General features: G+C 40.6%; 1 protein-coding gene across 1 annotated transcript in view; it reads right to left on the minus strand.

Annotated features, from left to right (window-relative positions):
• LOC149286009 (protein prune homolog 2-like) overlaps positions 1-15,030 on the minus strand; it is a 115,088-nt gene that overhangs the window by 88,009 nt on the left and 12,049 nt on the right. The window contains exons 5-6 of the mRNA XM_089494527.1: positions 13,684-13,836; positions 11,967-12,061 (exon numbers count right to left, since the gene is read on the minus strand). Of these exons, the coding sequence (XP_089350653.1) occupies positions 11,967-12,061; positions 13,684-13,836 (248 nt within the window). The remainder of the gene's footprint in view (positions 1-11,966; positions 12,062-13,683; positions 13,837-15,030) is intronic.

Here is a 15,030-nt window from a genome sequence, read left to right on the forward strand (position 1 = left end):
ATACATTCCCATGCACAAAAAAGAAGACCAAAATAATACAGCAACTATAGGATCAGAGCATTAATTTCCCATGAAGCAAAATTATGCGTAACATTCTCCAACATTAGATAAAACATTGATCCAATACAAGACTCCAGTCAAGAAATCAAAAGAAGAATGGGAATGGGGAGGGCAGGTAGGAGAGAACTAGAAAAGATCCTAACAAGTAATGATATACAACTGAGCACTAAAATTAGATTCGTCCAATCCATGTACAGGTACAAGAGCTGAACATTCAAGAAAGTGGATAAAAAGAAAATCAATTAATTTCCGATGTGGTGTTGTATAAAAAGTGCTAACAATACCATGGACAAACAAGTGGGTCTTAGAGCAGATCAAGCCTGTAATCTCCCTGGAAGCCAAGGTGATCAAATTGAGGCTGTTGTGCTTTGGCCACATCATGAGAAGGCAAGACTCATTAGAAAAGACAATAATGCTAGGAAAGGTGGAAGGAAGTAAAAGAGGAAGACCGCACGCCAGATGGATAGACTCAGTTAGGGAAGTCATGGGTCTGAATTTAGAGGACCTAAGCAGAGAAATGGAGGACAGGTCTTGTCTCATCCACATAGCGAGGGTTGACTCAAGGGCAGTTAACAACAAACCATAGCTCCAACTCCATTTCATGACTGCTGGCTCCTTAGGACAATAGTGATTAAAGTTGCAATGTGTTCCATGTTTTGCTGATAATACATAAAATGTAGAGACATTTCCAATTTGTCAGAGAGCAGGGTGATCAGAAGCAATGGGTCCAACAATTTTTTGCTGTATATGCCAACTATGTATGTAGCTGAATGTGCTGCAACAGGCACCTGCAGGGACCTCTCTGCAGATGATGTCTTTGCAGTGGGGTTATGGGTAGGTTGGTCATTGGTCAGAACAAAATTGCAACCTACACAACAGCCAAAAAAGTGAGTTACAATAAAATTTATTGGACTTACACCATCATAAATTCCTAACAGGTTGCCAACCCTTATGTCTTATAACTGCATTCAGCTGCAAATAGAGATGGGTTAAATGAAAACTTTAATGGGCTAAAGATAACATAGGCAGTATCCAGACCGGTGCTTTGTGCGGGCCTGGATACATGCTAGAGTTGCCTCGGGATGTCCTTTACAGATGCCCCTCAACCCTAGCACGTAACCGCAGCGTTGTAATGGCGGCACCCTGTCTACATGGCCGCCACCATTACACCTTTACACGGCTGCACCAGCAATACAAAAAAGAAAGGGGACGAGCAGCCCCTTTCTCTCTCTCCCTGCCGCTGTCAGGGTGTCCTTGGGGCATGAAGCCCCAAGGACATCCCTTTCCAGGCCACGGGGAAGTGGCTTTTTGCTGCTTCCCCGAGGCCTGGAAAAGTGGCGGATCGGGGCCTCTGGGGATGCCGCTGTGGCCACTGAGGCCCCAATCTGTCAGGGAAAGGGGCGGGTGCAGGCCGCCCCAAAGGGGTGGTCTGTATCCCACTCTAATGACAGATTAAAGTCCTGATTAGGAGCCCTGGTGGCACAGTGGTTAAACACCTGTACTACAGCCACTCGTTCAAAACCATAAGGTTGCAAGTTCAGTATGAGTCAGGACTCAAGTTTGACTCAGGCTTGCATCCTTCTGAAGTCACTAAAATGAGTACCCAGTTTGTTGGGGGCAATTAGCTTACAGTTGTAAACTACTTAGAGACTGCTTAGGTGGTATGAAGTGGTATATAAATGAAACTGCCAGCTACTATTGCTCAAGTCAGCATAAAGATGTGAGAAGACCCAAATGTATACCACAAAGAATTATGGCCTTCATGTAGTAGACAAAGACAGTTATCTGACAGGATAGAATACTATAGGTACAAAATTAGCTTACACTAAACTGTTGAGTACCACAATTTGAAATTTTGAGACCATTTTGAACAGCTCCCTAAAATAAACACAATCCAGTTAAAAGCTGAAGGAATAACAATTTAGGAAAGGCTGTTGGGAAGGGAACAATTTATTTAATATTTCAGGGGACATTAAAGAGTGATACATCCATCCTTCAGAGTATCAGAACTAGATGCCAGCTTGGAAAAGAACTTCAGGAACAGTGGCCTAGTGATTTAAAAGAATTATGGGGCACCTGATCTTGTTGACACAAAACTGTGTACTCAGAAGAGGTCATGCTTTCCCTTTTCTCTCTCAATAGACAGATATAGATAGATACAGAGATGGACAGATATAAAGATATGTATCTTACAGCTTGAATTATAATTCTTATTTAGGGAAGGGAAATGTCCTTATTTTGCCACCCTCCCCTTTAGCTACACCTAAACAATCCAGAAGCTTAAACCCAGAGCCAATAACAATGTGCAGCAGTGAGAGGCACAGTGGAGATATTCTCTACAGGGAATAATTTAAACCCCATAGCAGCTGTCTCTCCCCACCAGCCCTAGGAAATTAGTAGCCAAAAAAACACCTCAGGTGAACCAATATTGTTTTCCCTCTCTAACCAATATGTAGTTGGAACTACCTAGTATCCCACAAATCCACTGCTTTAAAATGAGCACTCCAAAACTTCTTAATTTACATGCAAAAGTAGCTATTTTTGCTTGAGAGGAACAGAAAGATATGAAAAGCTTTAAACAACATACATCAAACTGTGCCTTTGATGATATGAGTTAGATATATGCATTTTTCAGTTGTCCATTTCCAGCTGCTTTGTGGCATCAAACTTTTTTTTTATGTTAACGGATCACATTATTATCACATTTAGAGAAGAGTAATGGCACAGGGTGTTGATACATCATTGGCAGCACGGAGTGCTATTTGAAAACATTCTTATTCTTTGCATTTCTAATAGCCAAAAATACACTTCAGTTTTAGCATACAGCCCTTGCTTGCTAATTTAAAATGATTTAGCACAAGGAATGACTATAAGTTCCAGCCTTGTACCTTGAATAATTTTTAAAGAAAACGGTCCTCTACCAATGAATTAAAATGATCTGCGTTTTATATTCATATTATGGATTCTATGCATAGTGAAAAGGCAGGGTAGGGCTAAGAATACTTGTGGGAAGAAAATATTTGTGATTTTAAATATATATATCACATATAAAATAATAAACTCATTTTTCCAAGGGTATACTTCAGCTAAAACAGCATCAGCCACACACAAAAGGGAAGTATCAACAGGCTTAAGATAAATCCAAACTTTTCATTAAAAATCCATGGTAATAATATAAATAAATAAGGAAAAGCAAGTATTGGGCAGAGGATAAAACCTTCAAAGCCACCTCAGTGAGGATGGAATAATGGCTGCTGGATGAGGGAATGATAGCAAACTATAAAAGACAGAATGGAATGGACTATTCTGGGGTGGGTGAATTTATGGATGAATCCCTGAACAAACTGTATGTATACACATGATTTTAAAGGTGTGAGGACAGTGCTATGCAAACAATTAAGGTGGTACAGAGAAAACACAGAGAGATTCTGTTGCTGTTTGTAGTTGTAGTACAAAGCATGTGGGGGCAGAACCAAAGCAGCATGAGAGCCATGCTAATTGGGGGTGACAGAAATGTATCATCTTCATTTATATCATCCATGAATCTGGCTACAAGGATACAAGGATATACAGAAGATCTACCACATTTCATTAGACCATAACTGTTGTGAGAACATTCTACACTGTGCATGAGGTACGCATGCTCCTCCTCTTCTCCTTTCTCATAGACACATGAGGGGGGAAATCCATTTGTTGTTTGGAACCACAACAGGAACCAAATAGGAGAAACTGATTTCTACACTATTGTTAAGGAATTAGATTATCTTGATTTTTCATTGATATCCTGGCTTCATGATTTCTGCAACCTCGTTTCTTATGTTTGAATCATAAAGCGGGAAGGGACTGCAAGGAGCATTGAGATTTCCCGCATGGCAGGGGGTTGGACTGGATGGACCTTGCGGTCTCTTCCAACTCTATGATTCTATGATTCTATGAATTCAATCACCTGCCATGCAGGAATACTCAGTTACAGCCCTCCTGAAAGATGGCCATCCAGACTCTGTTTAAAGACCTCTAGAAAGGAACCCACCATCCTCTAAAGCAGCCTATTTCACTGCCAAACAGCTCCTAATATCAAGGAGTTCTTCTTAATGTTTAGATGGAATCTCTCTTCTTGTAATTTGAATCTACTGGTTCTAACCTCTGGATTTGGAAATGATATAAAATGATGTTTGTTACTATTTATAACTATGGGGCTGTCCACACAGTCAAAAGGCCTGTGTTCACCCAACTTCACATCGTCTAGTGCAGATGATACAGGCCAAAGCCCTGGGGGCAGAATCAGGCCTAATCCTGCCAGACTGGGTACAGATCCAGTCTGATCCCAGAGTAAACAGCTGTTACCCTGGGGTAATTCCATGAAACTCTGCAGCAAACCCTGGTTGTTCAGACATCCCTCACCACCACTGTGCTCCTTACCTTGCTGCATCATTGCTCTTACTCAGAAGCCTCCTGTCACTAAGGTCTGATGCAGAAATGGGGCACTTGGCCATATGGAAGAAAAACTTTCAAAGTCTCATGGAGACATACCTTATAATAAGGGACATCTGCCAGCCCTATAAGGGACAAGCTTTCAATCCCTCAAATAAGGGGCATTCCTTTTAATAAGGGATATTTGGTAACCCTATTTCCTGGCCATATTAAAAAAGCAAGAACAATCATGCTGGATCACACCAATGGGCTATTTAATCCAGGATTCTGTTTCCACAGTGGGCAACCAGATGCCTAAGGAAAGCCCACAATCAGGCCACAATTGTGTAAGTACTTGACACAGACTTAGAATAACTGATACTGCTTGCTACTGACTGATCAAATATAACACAATGCAAATTGAATAGAATTTGGTACTTTATCCGAGGCAAATTTTATAATTATAAGACAGTGGAATTGCACTTAATAGCCTATGGCGACCCTTCCAACTCTATGATTCTATGACTTCCAACATTATGACTCTAATACTCCCCTAAAAACTACTAATACAGCACTGACAAATTATGACAACCCCCCCCCCCCCATTCATAAACATACTAGGTCTGATGAAGATTTCAAATTTGTATGTGAAAATCTATAATTCAAATGTACTATTTCATAACAAAAGCTGGATACTTTACACCGGTTGGTATATCTTTACCTGTTTTATTTTGTTGGACAAGATATAAAGACTAGAATAATCGTCCCATGAGCCTATGTCACACCTTGAACAATCAAAAGAAATGTCAAATATTAGATCAATTATTAAATAGTGAATCCATTTACCACAAGATATCAGTTCAAGGGGTTGTTCCCACTACAAAAAGCTCCGAATCCTGGTTCGAGCTATATGTCCCTAGTTCCCACTGGAAATCGATCCTGATCCTCATTTGATTGATTCCAGGGGAAATAAAGCAGAGCAAGCGCAAAAAGCCCGGGGTTTTTTGTAGCAGTTATTTTGAGGTTCTTTTGACAAGAATCGGTTCTGATGCGATTCCTAACAGTGGGAGCCAGATCACAATTGATTCTTTCTGAGGGAAGGGACAAATGACAGAGGGGTGACATTTTGACAGATCCACCATTTTCTCCCTTGCAGCGCTGCCTGTGTATTTGTGGTTTTTTAAAAAATTAAATTGATAGAATATGTGATTGATAGAATATGTGACAGATAAAATATGTGATTGTTTGATTTTGTAACTACTTGCAAGGCAAGTAGTTGCAAAATCAATCAATTTAAAATTCTATATTAAAAAAAACATTGTCCTCCCCTTCATTCTCCTCCTCAGTCCCCCCGGTGCCTTCCTTCCTTCCCTGCTTGGCAGAAAATTCATTTCATCTTTATTTTCATCAGAAAAGGCAATGCATTCTAATATTCATTTAATGCACTCATATCTGTGTATGGCTACAATGAGGTAGACCATCGTATAAAAGACCTACTCAACTGTTTCAAACTGTCCCCATATTTTAGTTATTACATGAACTGAACTGATTCAGAATCATTTACTATCAAACTCCAGAAACCATCTCAGAAAGAAACATCACAAATTTTGTTTCACCTACACAGATGTGCTAATGTTTATCACTACAGATAAGTATTTTAATTTGACCTAGGGCATCAACAACAGCAGAATGTCCATCCTTAAGAGAGATGTGTTTTATCACTTAAACCTAGGTGCACAGGATATTCAGTAATGGGTCTTTGGCTGCCCCATTTACTCTTAGAAGGTGATTACTTAACTAGGAATACACTGGAGATTACAAAATCAAAGTATATTTCCTGCTGTAAAACAGAAACATTACAAAGTCACCTAAAGGCAAAGATTATCTGATGCTTAAAAATAAGTTTGATTTGCTTTTGAGTACAATGTTTTCAACCTCCAGAAATATGATAGATCTTCTTTTATAAGTAATGCAATTAAAATAATATATAAATATATACACACTGCAAATGCAGTACAGATAACAAATTCATTTAAGCCCATTTATGCACATTAGTAACACACCATGTGGCAGAAAGACTAGGACTACAAGAAGACCCCTTGGCGATTTATTTTGTATTAAATCCCTAATGGCCTCTCCTTATCTTTGCAAAAATATGCACAAAAGTCCAGACTATGCAACCATTGAAGTGAATGGTTATTTATTTGCTAAACGAGAGCCCTATGTTTAATGTTCCTTAGACATAAGGTACTCTGCAAAAGTCACATTCCTACAGTTCCATACATCATTTATTTTGCATACCCTAACTCCCCATAAGAAGCATCAGGGGGAAAAAACAATCTCAGAAGTTAGTCAGAATTTTGTTCCATATATCATTGAAAATAAATTAAATAGCAACACATTTGCTTGATTTGCTAACATAAAATTCAGCCCGAATGCCATCTATAAAATGTCATCGGTAGGTTTGTACAACAATAGTAAAATTTTAAAGAGCAGGCCTGTTGTGTGATCAAAAACGCAGAAGACCAATGTTGTTGTTCTGTGCCTTCAAGTTGTTTCCAGCCTATGGCAGTTTAAGGCAAACCTATTGTCGGCTTTTTGGGACAAGATTTGTTTAGAGGGTGATTGCATTTGCTTCCTCTGAGGCTGAGAGAGTATGACAACCCATGGTCTTTGGGGGGAAAACTCCCTATGAGCTCTCTCCATGAGTCCCTGCAGCAGTGTAGGGCCTGGAAAAATCCCATGTGTCATGGACGTCATGGGATGCAAGGAACCCAGATAGCAGCAGCCATTGCACTTACTTATTTTGCCATTACATGAATTCACAAAATGATATTTTTACTTCTGGCTCTTACCAAAGTACTTTGTTAGCCAGGTTTTTCCCCAGATTTACCCTATTGCCCATTTTCACAATCATTTGGCCTCAAAACAGTTTCAGCTCCTTCCTCAACCTGTTCTTGCCAGCTCTCTGAGAAATCCCAAGGATCTGTTCCCTGGATCTCTAAAGCTCAAAAATGTGCTGTTCTGTTGGTGGCCTGACAACCCCATGAGTGCCTCAGATAAACTGAGTGGAGATTGCTTGCAAAATGATTTCATGTAGTTTTTATTTATATAAGCATACAGTTCAGTTAGTTCCCTTTGTAATTATGATTCAGAACATGTAAGTCAGAAGGACATCAAGGTAACTTGTCTATTGAGATTTTGATTTCAGAGGCAGATTTCAATAGGAATAATATTGTCAGCCAGCTGGGTATAAAGGTTTGAGTGCTGGACTAGGTATCTAGGAGATTAGGGTTCAAACCTCTGTTCAGACATGGAAACCCACTGGGTGTCTTTGAGCAAGAAGTTTATCGCACACCTTTTTTTCCTCCATTATGGGAACTGGAAGGGGACGTTCAGGGCCGCACGCAACCAGGAAAAAACAGATTTTATCACACAGCAAATCATCCTCAAAAGGGCCCCTTTCCATTCCCCAGCGCCAAGCCGTCCCCATTCAGTGCTGAGGAGCATTAAGTGTTCTGGTCGGAAGTCTTGTGACCGAGGAAAATGGCGCCCCTCAGCACTGAATGGGGACAGCTTGGTGCTGGGGGATGGAACGGGGCCCTTTTGAGGATGGTTTGCTGTGCGATAAAATCCATTTTTCCCAGTTGTGCATGGCCTGAGTGTTCCCTTCCAGTTCCCGTAACGGCGTGCGATAAACGTCCAAGTCACACACACTCAACTTTAGAAAAAAGAAACAGCAAACTTATTTTGAATCAATCTTGCTATGAAAACCCTTTGATAGGGGTATAATAATCAGAATCAGCTTGAAACCCATAAAAACAACAAAAATGTTACACAAAGCTAATACCTACTAGGTGCAATAATAAGGCTTAAAACATTAGTAACTTTCTTTGCATTAGGTCTCTGTCTTGTAGGGATACTTTGGAGAAAAACCTGCATATAGTAACAGGGAACATGCAGGACAAGAAATATGTCTTACACCATATGCTTTCTGCAAAACAAATCAGACATACCACATGTCACAAGATATGTGTTTAAAGGATTTTTTTTCCTTACACAGAGGTTACCAGTTTCCGTAAAATGTGTTGTGTCAAGCAATCATAGAAGGCCTTTGCTAAAGTGACAAAAATATGCTACAATTAAGAGACAGAATAACAAGTGCAATGAAGCTGTCACTTGCCAACACATACAAACATGGCATGCACACACAAAATGCTAGTAAACAGAATTTCATTAATCCCTGGGTGTATTGTTGTTGTTTTGATGCAGAAACAGAAAGTTAAATCCACTGAGTAAATATTATTCATCTCTTTAAGGAAAAACAAATTGTCCTCTAAAATCACTTTGATAAAAGAGCTGCCATTTCTAAGGAAATCCCAGTAGACCATGAGAAAAGTATGCTCTCAGGGTATAGCATTATGCAGGGCAAACAAAAATTTTTTAAAAACCCTCAAAATTCATGAGGGGAATTGGAAAATGCCAGTGAGTATTATTTGATATCCTTGGAGAAATCTCCCAGGAAATTCAATGAAAACACAAGCCAAAAGTTCATCTCATTTCTCAGCTGCCACTATTTTAATCATTAATACTGCACATTAGAGTGGTATGAAACAGATATACTTCACAAATTTCTATTTTGCCACATTTCTGTGTTCACAAAAATTATTCCAGACCCCAGCAAAATGGTACTGTACTTGCAGAACTTACAGTCACATCAAAAATGTTTAATAACAGCAACTACTATAATTTTAAATCTCTGGAAAATAAAAATGCCAAATATGTATAGTCTTTGGAAGATAAGTATACAGAGTAGCAAGTATCACAAGAATCAATATGTCTGCAAAACTAAATGGTCTTTAAGGAGCATTACAGACCGCCCAAAACGGGCAGTCTGCCGCCACTGCCGGTTGCTGCGTCCAGGAACCGCAGAGGCCAAACCGCGTGGTTCCCGGGCGCAGCCAGAAAGCACCGAAATGGTGCTTCTTTCTGGGCCCCGGAAGTGGCGCTGCGAGGCACTAGTTGCGCACTCGCGGCGTCACTTGAGCCGTGCGACGTCCGGATGGGTGCCACCATTTTGTACAGACTTGGTCCATACTAGGATTGAGGAGCGTCAGGAAGTGACGCCCCTTTTCAACCCTAACACACCCCTTCTCAACCCTAACATGCCCCTTCTCAACCCTAGCACGCCCTTTTGGCGCATCTTTAACACGCCTACGTTTTCAAATTTACTTTCAAGGAAAAAAATCATAATAGATGAAAAGAGTCTGCTATTTTGATAAACATTTGAACCCACTTCCAATTTTATTCTTAAATAATCTGTTACTAAAATAGGGTGGGATCGCCAAAGACAGTTATGAATGTGTAATATAGAATTACACATTCATGAATTGTTGATGATCCCTACATGATTTAGGGAATACATAGGGACCATGAAAGCCTCCCCCGCCCCCCAATTGCCACTTACTGGGCAGCAGCTGCTGTGATCAACTGAGGTCTTTTCCCGTGTTAATCAGGAAGTGGCTTGCTGAGCTTCCCATTCTCCCTCACATGAGTGCTCTCCATTGCAAGGGGTAATTAACAGAGGGATTACTCACAGGTGAAGGTGGGACCATCAGTCAGCTGCTTCTCAATCAACAGGGGAACAGCCCCCCATTGACTATAGCAGTTGCTGTACAGTAAGCGTGGACTAGGGGTGGCGGTGGGAGTCACTATATAACTATCATGGTTACAAAGCTACATAGACAATTCTGGCCATATATTGCAATATCTATAGAGGCCACATCATTTTTTATCCTTTTCAATCACTTTATCCAGTGAGTCAAGAGATTGAAAGATAGTTTAATCAGTAAAAGTGACAAGAATGAGTATCTGGCACAAAGCAAATTGGCAGCATGGACAGGGCTAGGTGACACACTTATGAACACACACACACATACACACAGAGAGAGAGAGAGAGAGAGAGAGAGAGAGAGAGAGATATGCTGTTTGGGACACCTGGAACTTCTGCTTCAAGCAATGGACAACAGGCCACTTCTCACTTCAGAAACTGGACATATGTCTCAAAGTGCTCAGTTGATGGATGATTTTATTGGTGAAAAGATGCATGAATTTTGAAACGTATATGTTCTCAAAGGCCTTTCCCTCTGGCTTTGGTATACAGTAAAATAGTATGTGCCTTGGTGTAGTTTGAGGAATATAGAGCATGCAGGCTGGCATCCTGTTAGTGAGTCATGATGGCACCTATCCAACATATGCCGAAAAATATGTCCAATTGACACCATCACAGCCAACTTTTTTTGGTCACTACAGAAGTCAGAATTCTAACCATGCAACAATCAACCACCTTCAGACCACCTGTTCAGTATGGCAACTGTCCCTCATGGCTATTCTCATGTTGGTGGAGAGTGAGGAACAGCAGCAGAGACACATCCAGCTATTTTCTTTTAGCTGGACACACATAACATCACCCTCAAGGACTCCCAAGAGGTTACTGAGGATGCTTGTCAAAATGTGTCAAGCTGGAAACACACAATGCCATCATTCTCAGGGATCTCAAAACAACCCTGAGGATGCCCCTCACCATGTACTCAACTAAAATAAAATAACTGGAAATGTTTGATGAGTCTGACCTGTTGCAGTGTTGCACTCTTGACTATAGAGTAGTAACAAAAGCACTGGGCAACCATATATGAATATATAAAGGTGACCCATATTATGTCAAGACCATGAAATGTTCTAAACTAGTAGATGGAGGAACAGCTTTTTCCCAGCCCTTGTTGTATGAATAACTTAATTGGCAGGGATTTGAACTAGACCTTCTGCTTTCAAAGCATCTGCTTTATCCCCCAGCTGTGTCTTCTCTCAAAAGATTATCTTTAGCACCATAGGTCCTCATCATTCTTCCATTCTTCCAGGGGGAGAAGATACAGGAAACAAAATCCAAAGTCATGGCAAATGGAGGCCAACCTCTATAAACAAGGCACAACAGAGAGTTTTCATAAAATATTGTACTTGCTAACTATCCCGATTTGGCAGGAACAGTCCTGATTAATTCTCTGCCATCCTACTTTTTCAGCTGCTTGTACATTGTCCCAGTTTCTCTCTCCTCTCACATTTCCCTTTTGTCCTCAGCTTACTTCAACTGGTGTAAACCGAGATCAAAGTGCAAAAGTAATTGACTCAGGAGAAGAAAAAGAGAGGCGAGGAGAGGGATAAATCTTGGTCTTGCCAGCAAAAGCAAACTTCTGCAGCCTCACCTAGCTTGTGTGTTCCTCATAGTTTATAACTGTTGCCATCATGACCACACTCTGATGTTTTCTATCCAAATGTGTCCCAGTTTCCATCTGTGAAATGTTGGCAGGTATGGAATATTAGCTGAGCAAATTAAACTACAAGTTTTCAGTCAAAGGTAAAAATATGCTCACTGAGCAAAAACATATGAAAAAGTTTACTTTAATAGTTTAAATTCCCCTCCCACTTTTCTTTCTCCTTACCTCTAGGTTCATATACACAGTACTAACTGCTACTTTTATCTCTCCGTCTGACACCTCTTTGAGATCCTTGAGCATAGCCTCCTCAATCCTTAGCCCTGTGGGACAGACAGGAGAATTACTGACACATGCTTAGGTTTGGCAGACTGCAATATAATATATAATATTGGCCCTGGGAAGAACACCAGATGTCTGGGTATTTGGCTGTTTGTTCATCATACTAATCAAACCAAACAGTACAAGCCTTCTCCATTCTGTATCCCTGCCACCCATCCCATAAGAAAGCCTGCTGGCCCACTGCCCTCAATCATACTGCCTATAGCTATTCTTGAAGTAAGATTATTACCTTATCATTCAGCTTCTCGAAAGCATAGCAGAGATAGAAATATCTTATCATCACCTTAAGCAGTAAAAATGTTTTGAGTTTAATCTTTCCTAGGTGTCTATGTTCAGATACATTTTACTTATATATTTTTATGAAAGAGCACTCCATTATTGCAATACTGTATAAATCTTCATTTTCAGGGATGTAGGCCAGCCACACTTACCACTAATTTGCTGAGAGAGCTAGATTGTGTGGGACCTTAGTTTTTCTGTTAAAAATTGAAAGTGAATTGAGTTCAGAAGGATAAATGATCTACTATGTCAAATCTGTGGTGTTAGAGGGTTGTTGTTGTTTTTACCCTAGGCATGCTGTCATCTATTGTATATAATAGGCTTTTAATGTATAAAAGAAATTAATTGATGCTTCAGGGTCCTTTTCACATGACACACTAATAGCACTATGATTCCACTTTAACTGCTATGGTAACCTCCTATGAAATCATGGTGTTCGTAGTTTGATGAGCCATTAGAGCTCTGGCTGAGAATTTTAAGTGCCTCTCCCAAAAATGCAGATTCCAGGATACCACAGAATGTGGCAATGGCAGTTAAAGTGGAATCAAAGTGCTATAATTGTGTAGTCTGAAAGAGCCCCTTGGTTAACAAATCAGGGGGATGGTAAAGCTGGTGCTGAAGTCACTGAATGACTGGTAATGGTGCCATGCAGAGAAAAAGAAGTTGAACTTCACATGTAAAAACATCAGTTGACATGTCTTACTTTTACGGAACTATTTTCAGCTAAACAAAAATATGGGTATCTTTAAAGCTAAATGCTGTGTGCCATTCCCACAGCAGTTTCACAGCCTTCATAGACCTCCCTAGATGCTCATGCACTGCATTCCTCCCCTTTTTCCCTGGAAGCTTCCAGAAGCATGGAAGCCTTACTCTGCCTTGTTTTGAGACAAACCTTCTGCCCCCCCCCCCAAATCAGGGGGGGGCGGTTACAAAAGAAGAGAACTTCTGACTCCTTTGGGTTTAGTTCAGGAGCAGTGACTATTTCTTGTTGCAGCAGATCCCAAGGTTCAACCCCAAGAGCAATGCAACAGTTACCTCCAGCTCTATTATGTATTGCAGGCCCAAGATATATATAATGATTTTTAAAAATAAAAGTATAAAACCTTCCACATTCATTTTATTTCCAGAAAGTAACACCATCTTTCTCACAAAAGAACCTACCTGTCCAGCTTGTCCATTCTGTAAATTATCAGCACAAGCTGTAGTGGTGAAAGGTGTGGGTTCTATAAAATGCCATCTTCCTTTCAATCTAAAAGTAGTTACCTGAAAAAAATATGCTGCCAATGGATCAAAAAGGAAAGAGGAAAGAAAGAAAATGCTGTACCATCTGCTTGAAACTGAGCCCCCTGAAGCACGGTGATAATATCCTCTCGAGGAAGCAGCTCTGGGAATTTCTCTTCCAAACTGGAAAGCACTTCTTCTTGTTCTTCAGTAATTTTCTCAAGATCCATGGCCACGACTTTAGAGAGGATGCTCCCTGTAGGAGAAAGTCAGAGGAAATGGCAAAAACTACTATGGCATAACATGAAGACTTCTTGAGAAATTCAGTGTTCTCTACCTACATAGGAGCTTGTGGCTTCACAAAGGAAGCAGACATGCTGGATTCCAAGGAAACATCTTCTTTGAATTGCAAACTGAAATCACATTTCCTTGACTTTGAAAATCTACCAGTGACCACATGGGCAAAGGGAAAGGAGTCACTCTGCAGAGAGCCCTCCCTACTATCTGAACTAAAACCAGAAACACAAAATGCAGGCCTATGACTAACATCTTCAATTTTTTTCTCCTGTTTGCCTGATAAAGAAGCCAGTGTGACTTCAAAGGCTTGCAACATGTAATTGTGCATTTTGGATGGCCCAATAAAGGTATCATTGTTTGGATGTTATTGGATTTACTATTTTTCTTGTTAGTCCTAATTACTCAATTATTAGTTATTATTTAAATGCTGTCCAATATTCTGTATCAGCTACTTCTCCAGGTCTGTCCCACCCACTGCCTATTGAAACTTGACAGAAGCTTCGTTCACCCATGCCCCAATCACTGACTGAATGGACCTCCTTCTTCCATGCAGCCTTTGCCTAGTATAGTAGGTTAAGGAGGACTGTGGCAATAGTGTCACAATCATGACTAAGGATTTTATCACACTGCTAAAAAACCCGGCTTACCTCTCCCAAATTGAAGTCTAATTGAAGTCTAAGCAGTTTGCTGAGCACACCTGGGACCCGTGCTACAGCTGGGCTGTATTCATCAGGTGGATTCGGCTGCAAAATCCAGGCGATAAAACCAGGCTGCATCCCGAATTAGACTTCAGTTCGGGAGAGGTATGCTGGGGTTTTTAGCAGTGCAATAAACTCCTAAGTAGCAATTGTGAATACAGAACAGTTATCAGTAACTGTTCAGCTGCATGGAGAGAAGGAGCACTAGTCTGCTTTTTAGTTGCTTTAGCTTTTAGTCCCCACAACACTTGCTGAATGGGAGCAGGAGGCAATGGTGCAGCATCCAGCAATGTTCCTACAGCTGGACACACAGCAGCAGGCATTCTCCAGGACTTCCCAGGAATCCTCCAGACAGAGGTCTCAGAGAATTATGTCATTTCTGGATGACATCAAGGACATAATTGATTGCTTCTCTGCTGTCCCACCCACTGCTCTCCATTAGCCAGTAAATGGCT

This window comes from Sceloporus occidentalis, unplaced genomic scaffold (assembly GCF_023333645.1).
Source record: "Sceloporus occidentalis isolate IW3139 unplaced genomic scaffold, rSceOcc1.0.p SCAF_73, whole genome shotgun sequence".
NCBI classification, from domain to species: Eukaryota; Metazoa; Chordata; class Lepidosauria; order Squamata; family Phrynosomatidae; genus Sceloporus; species Sceloporus occidentalis.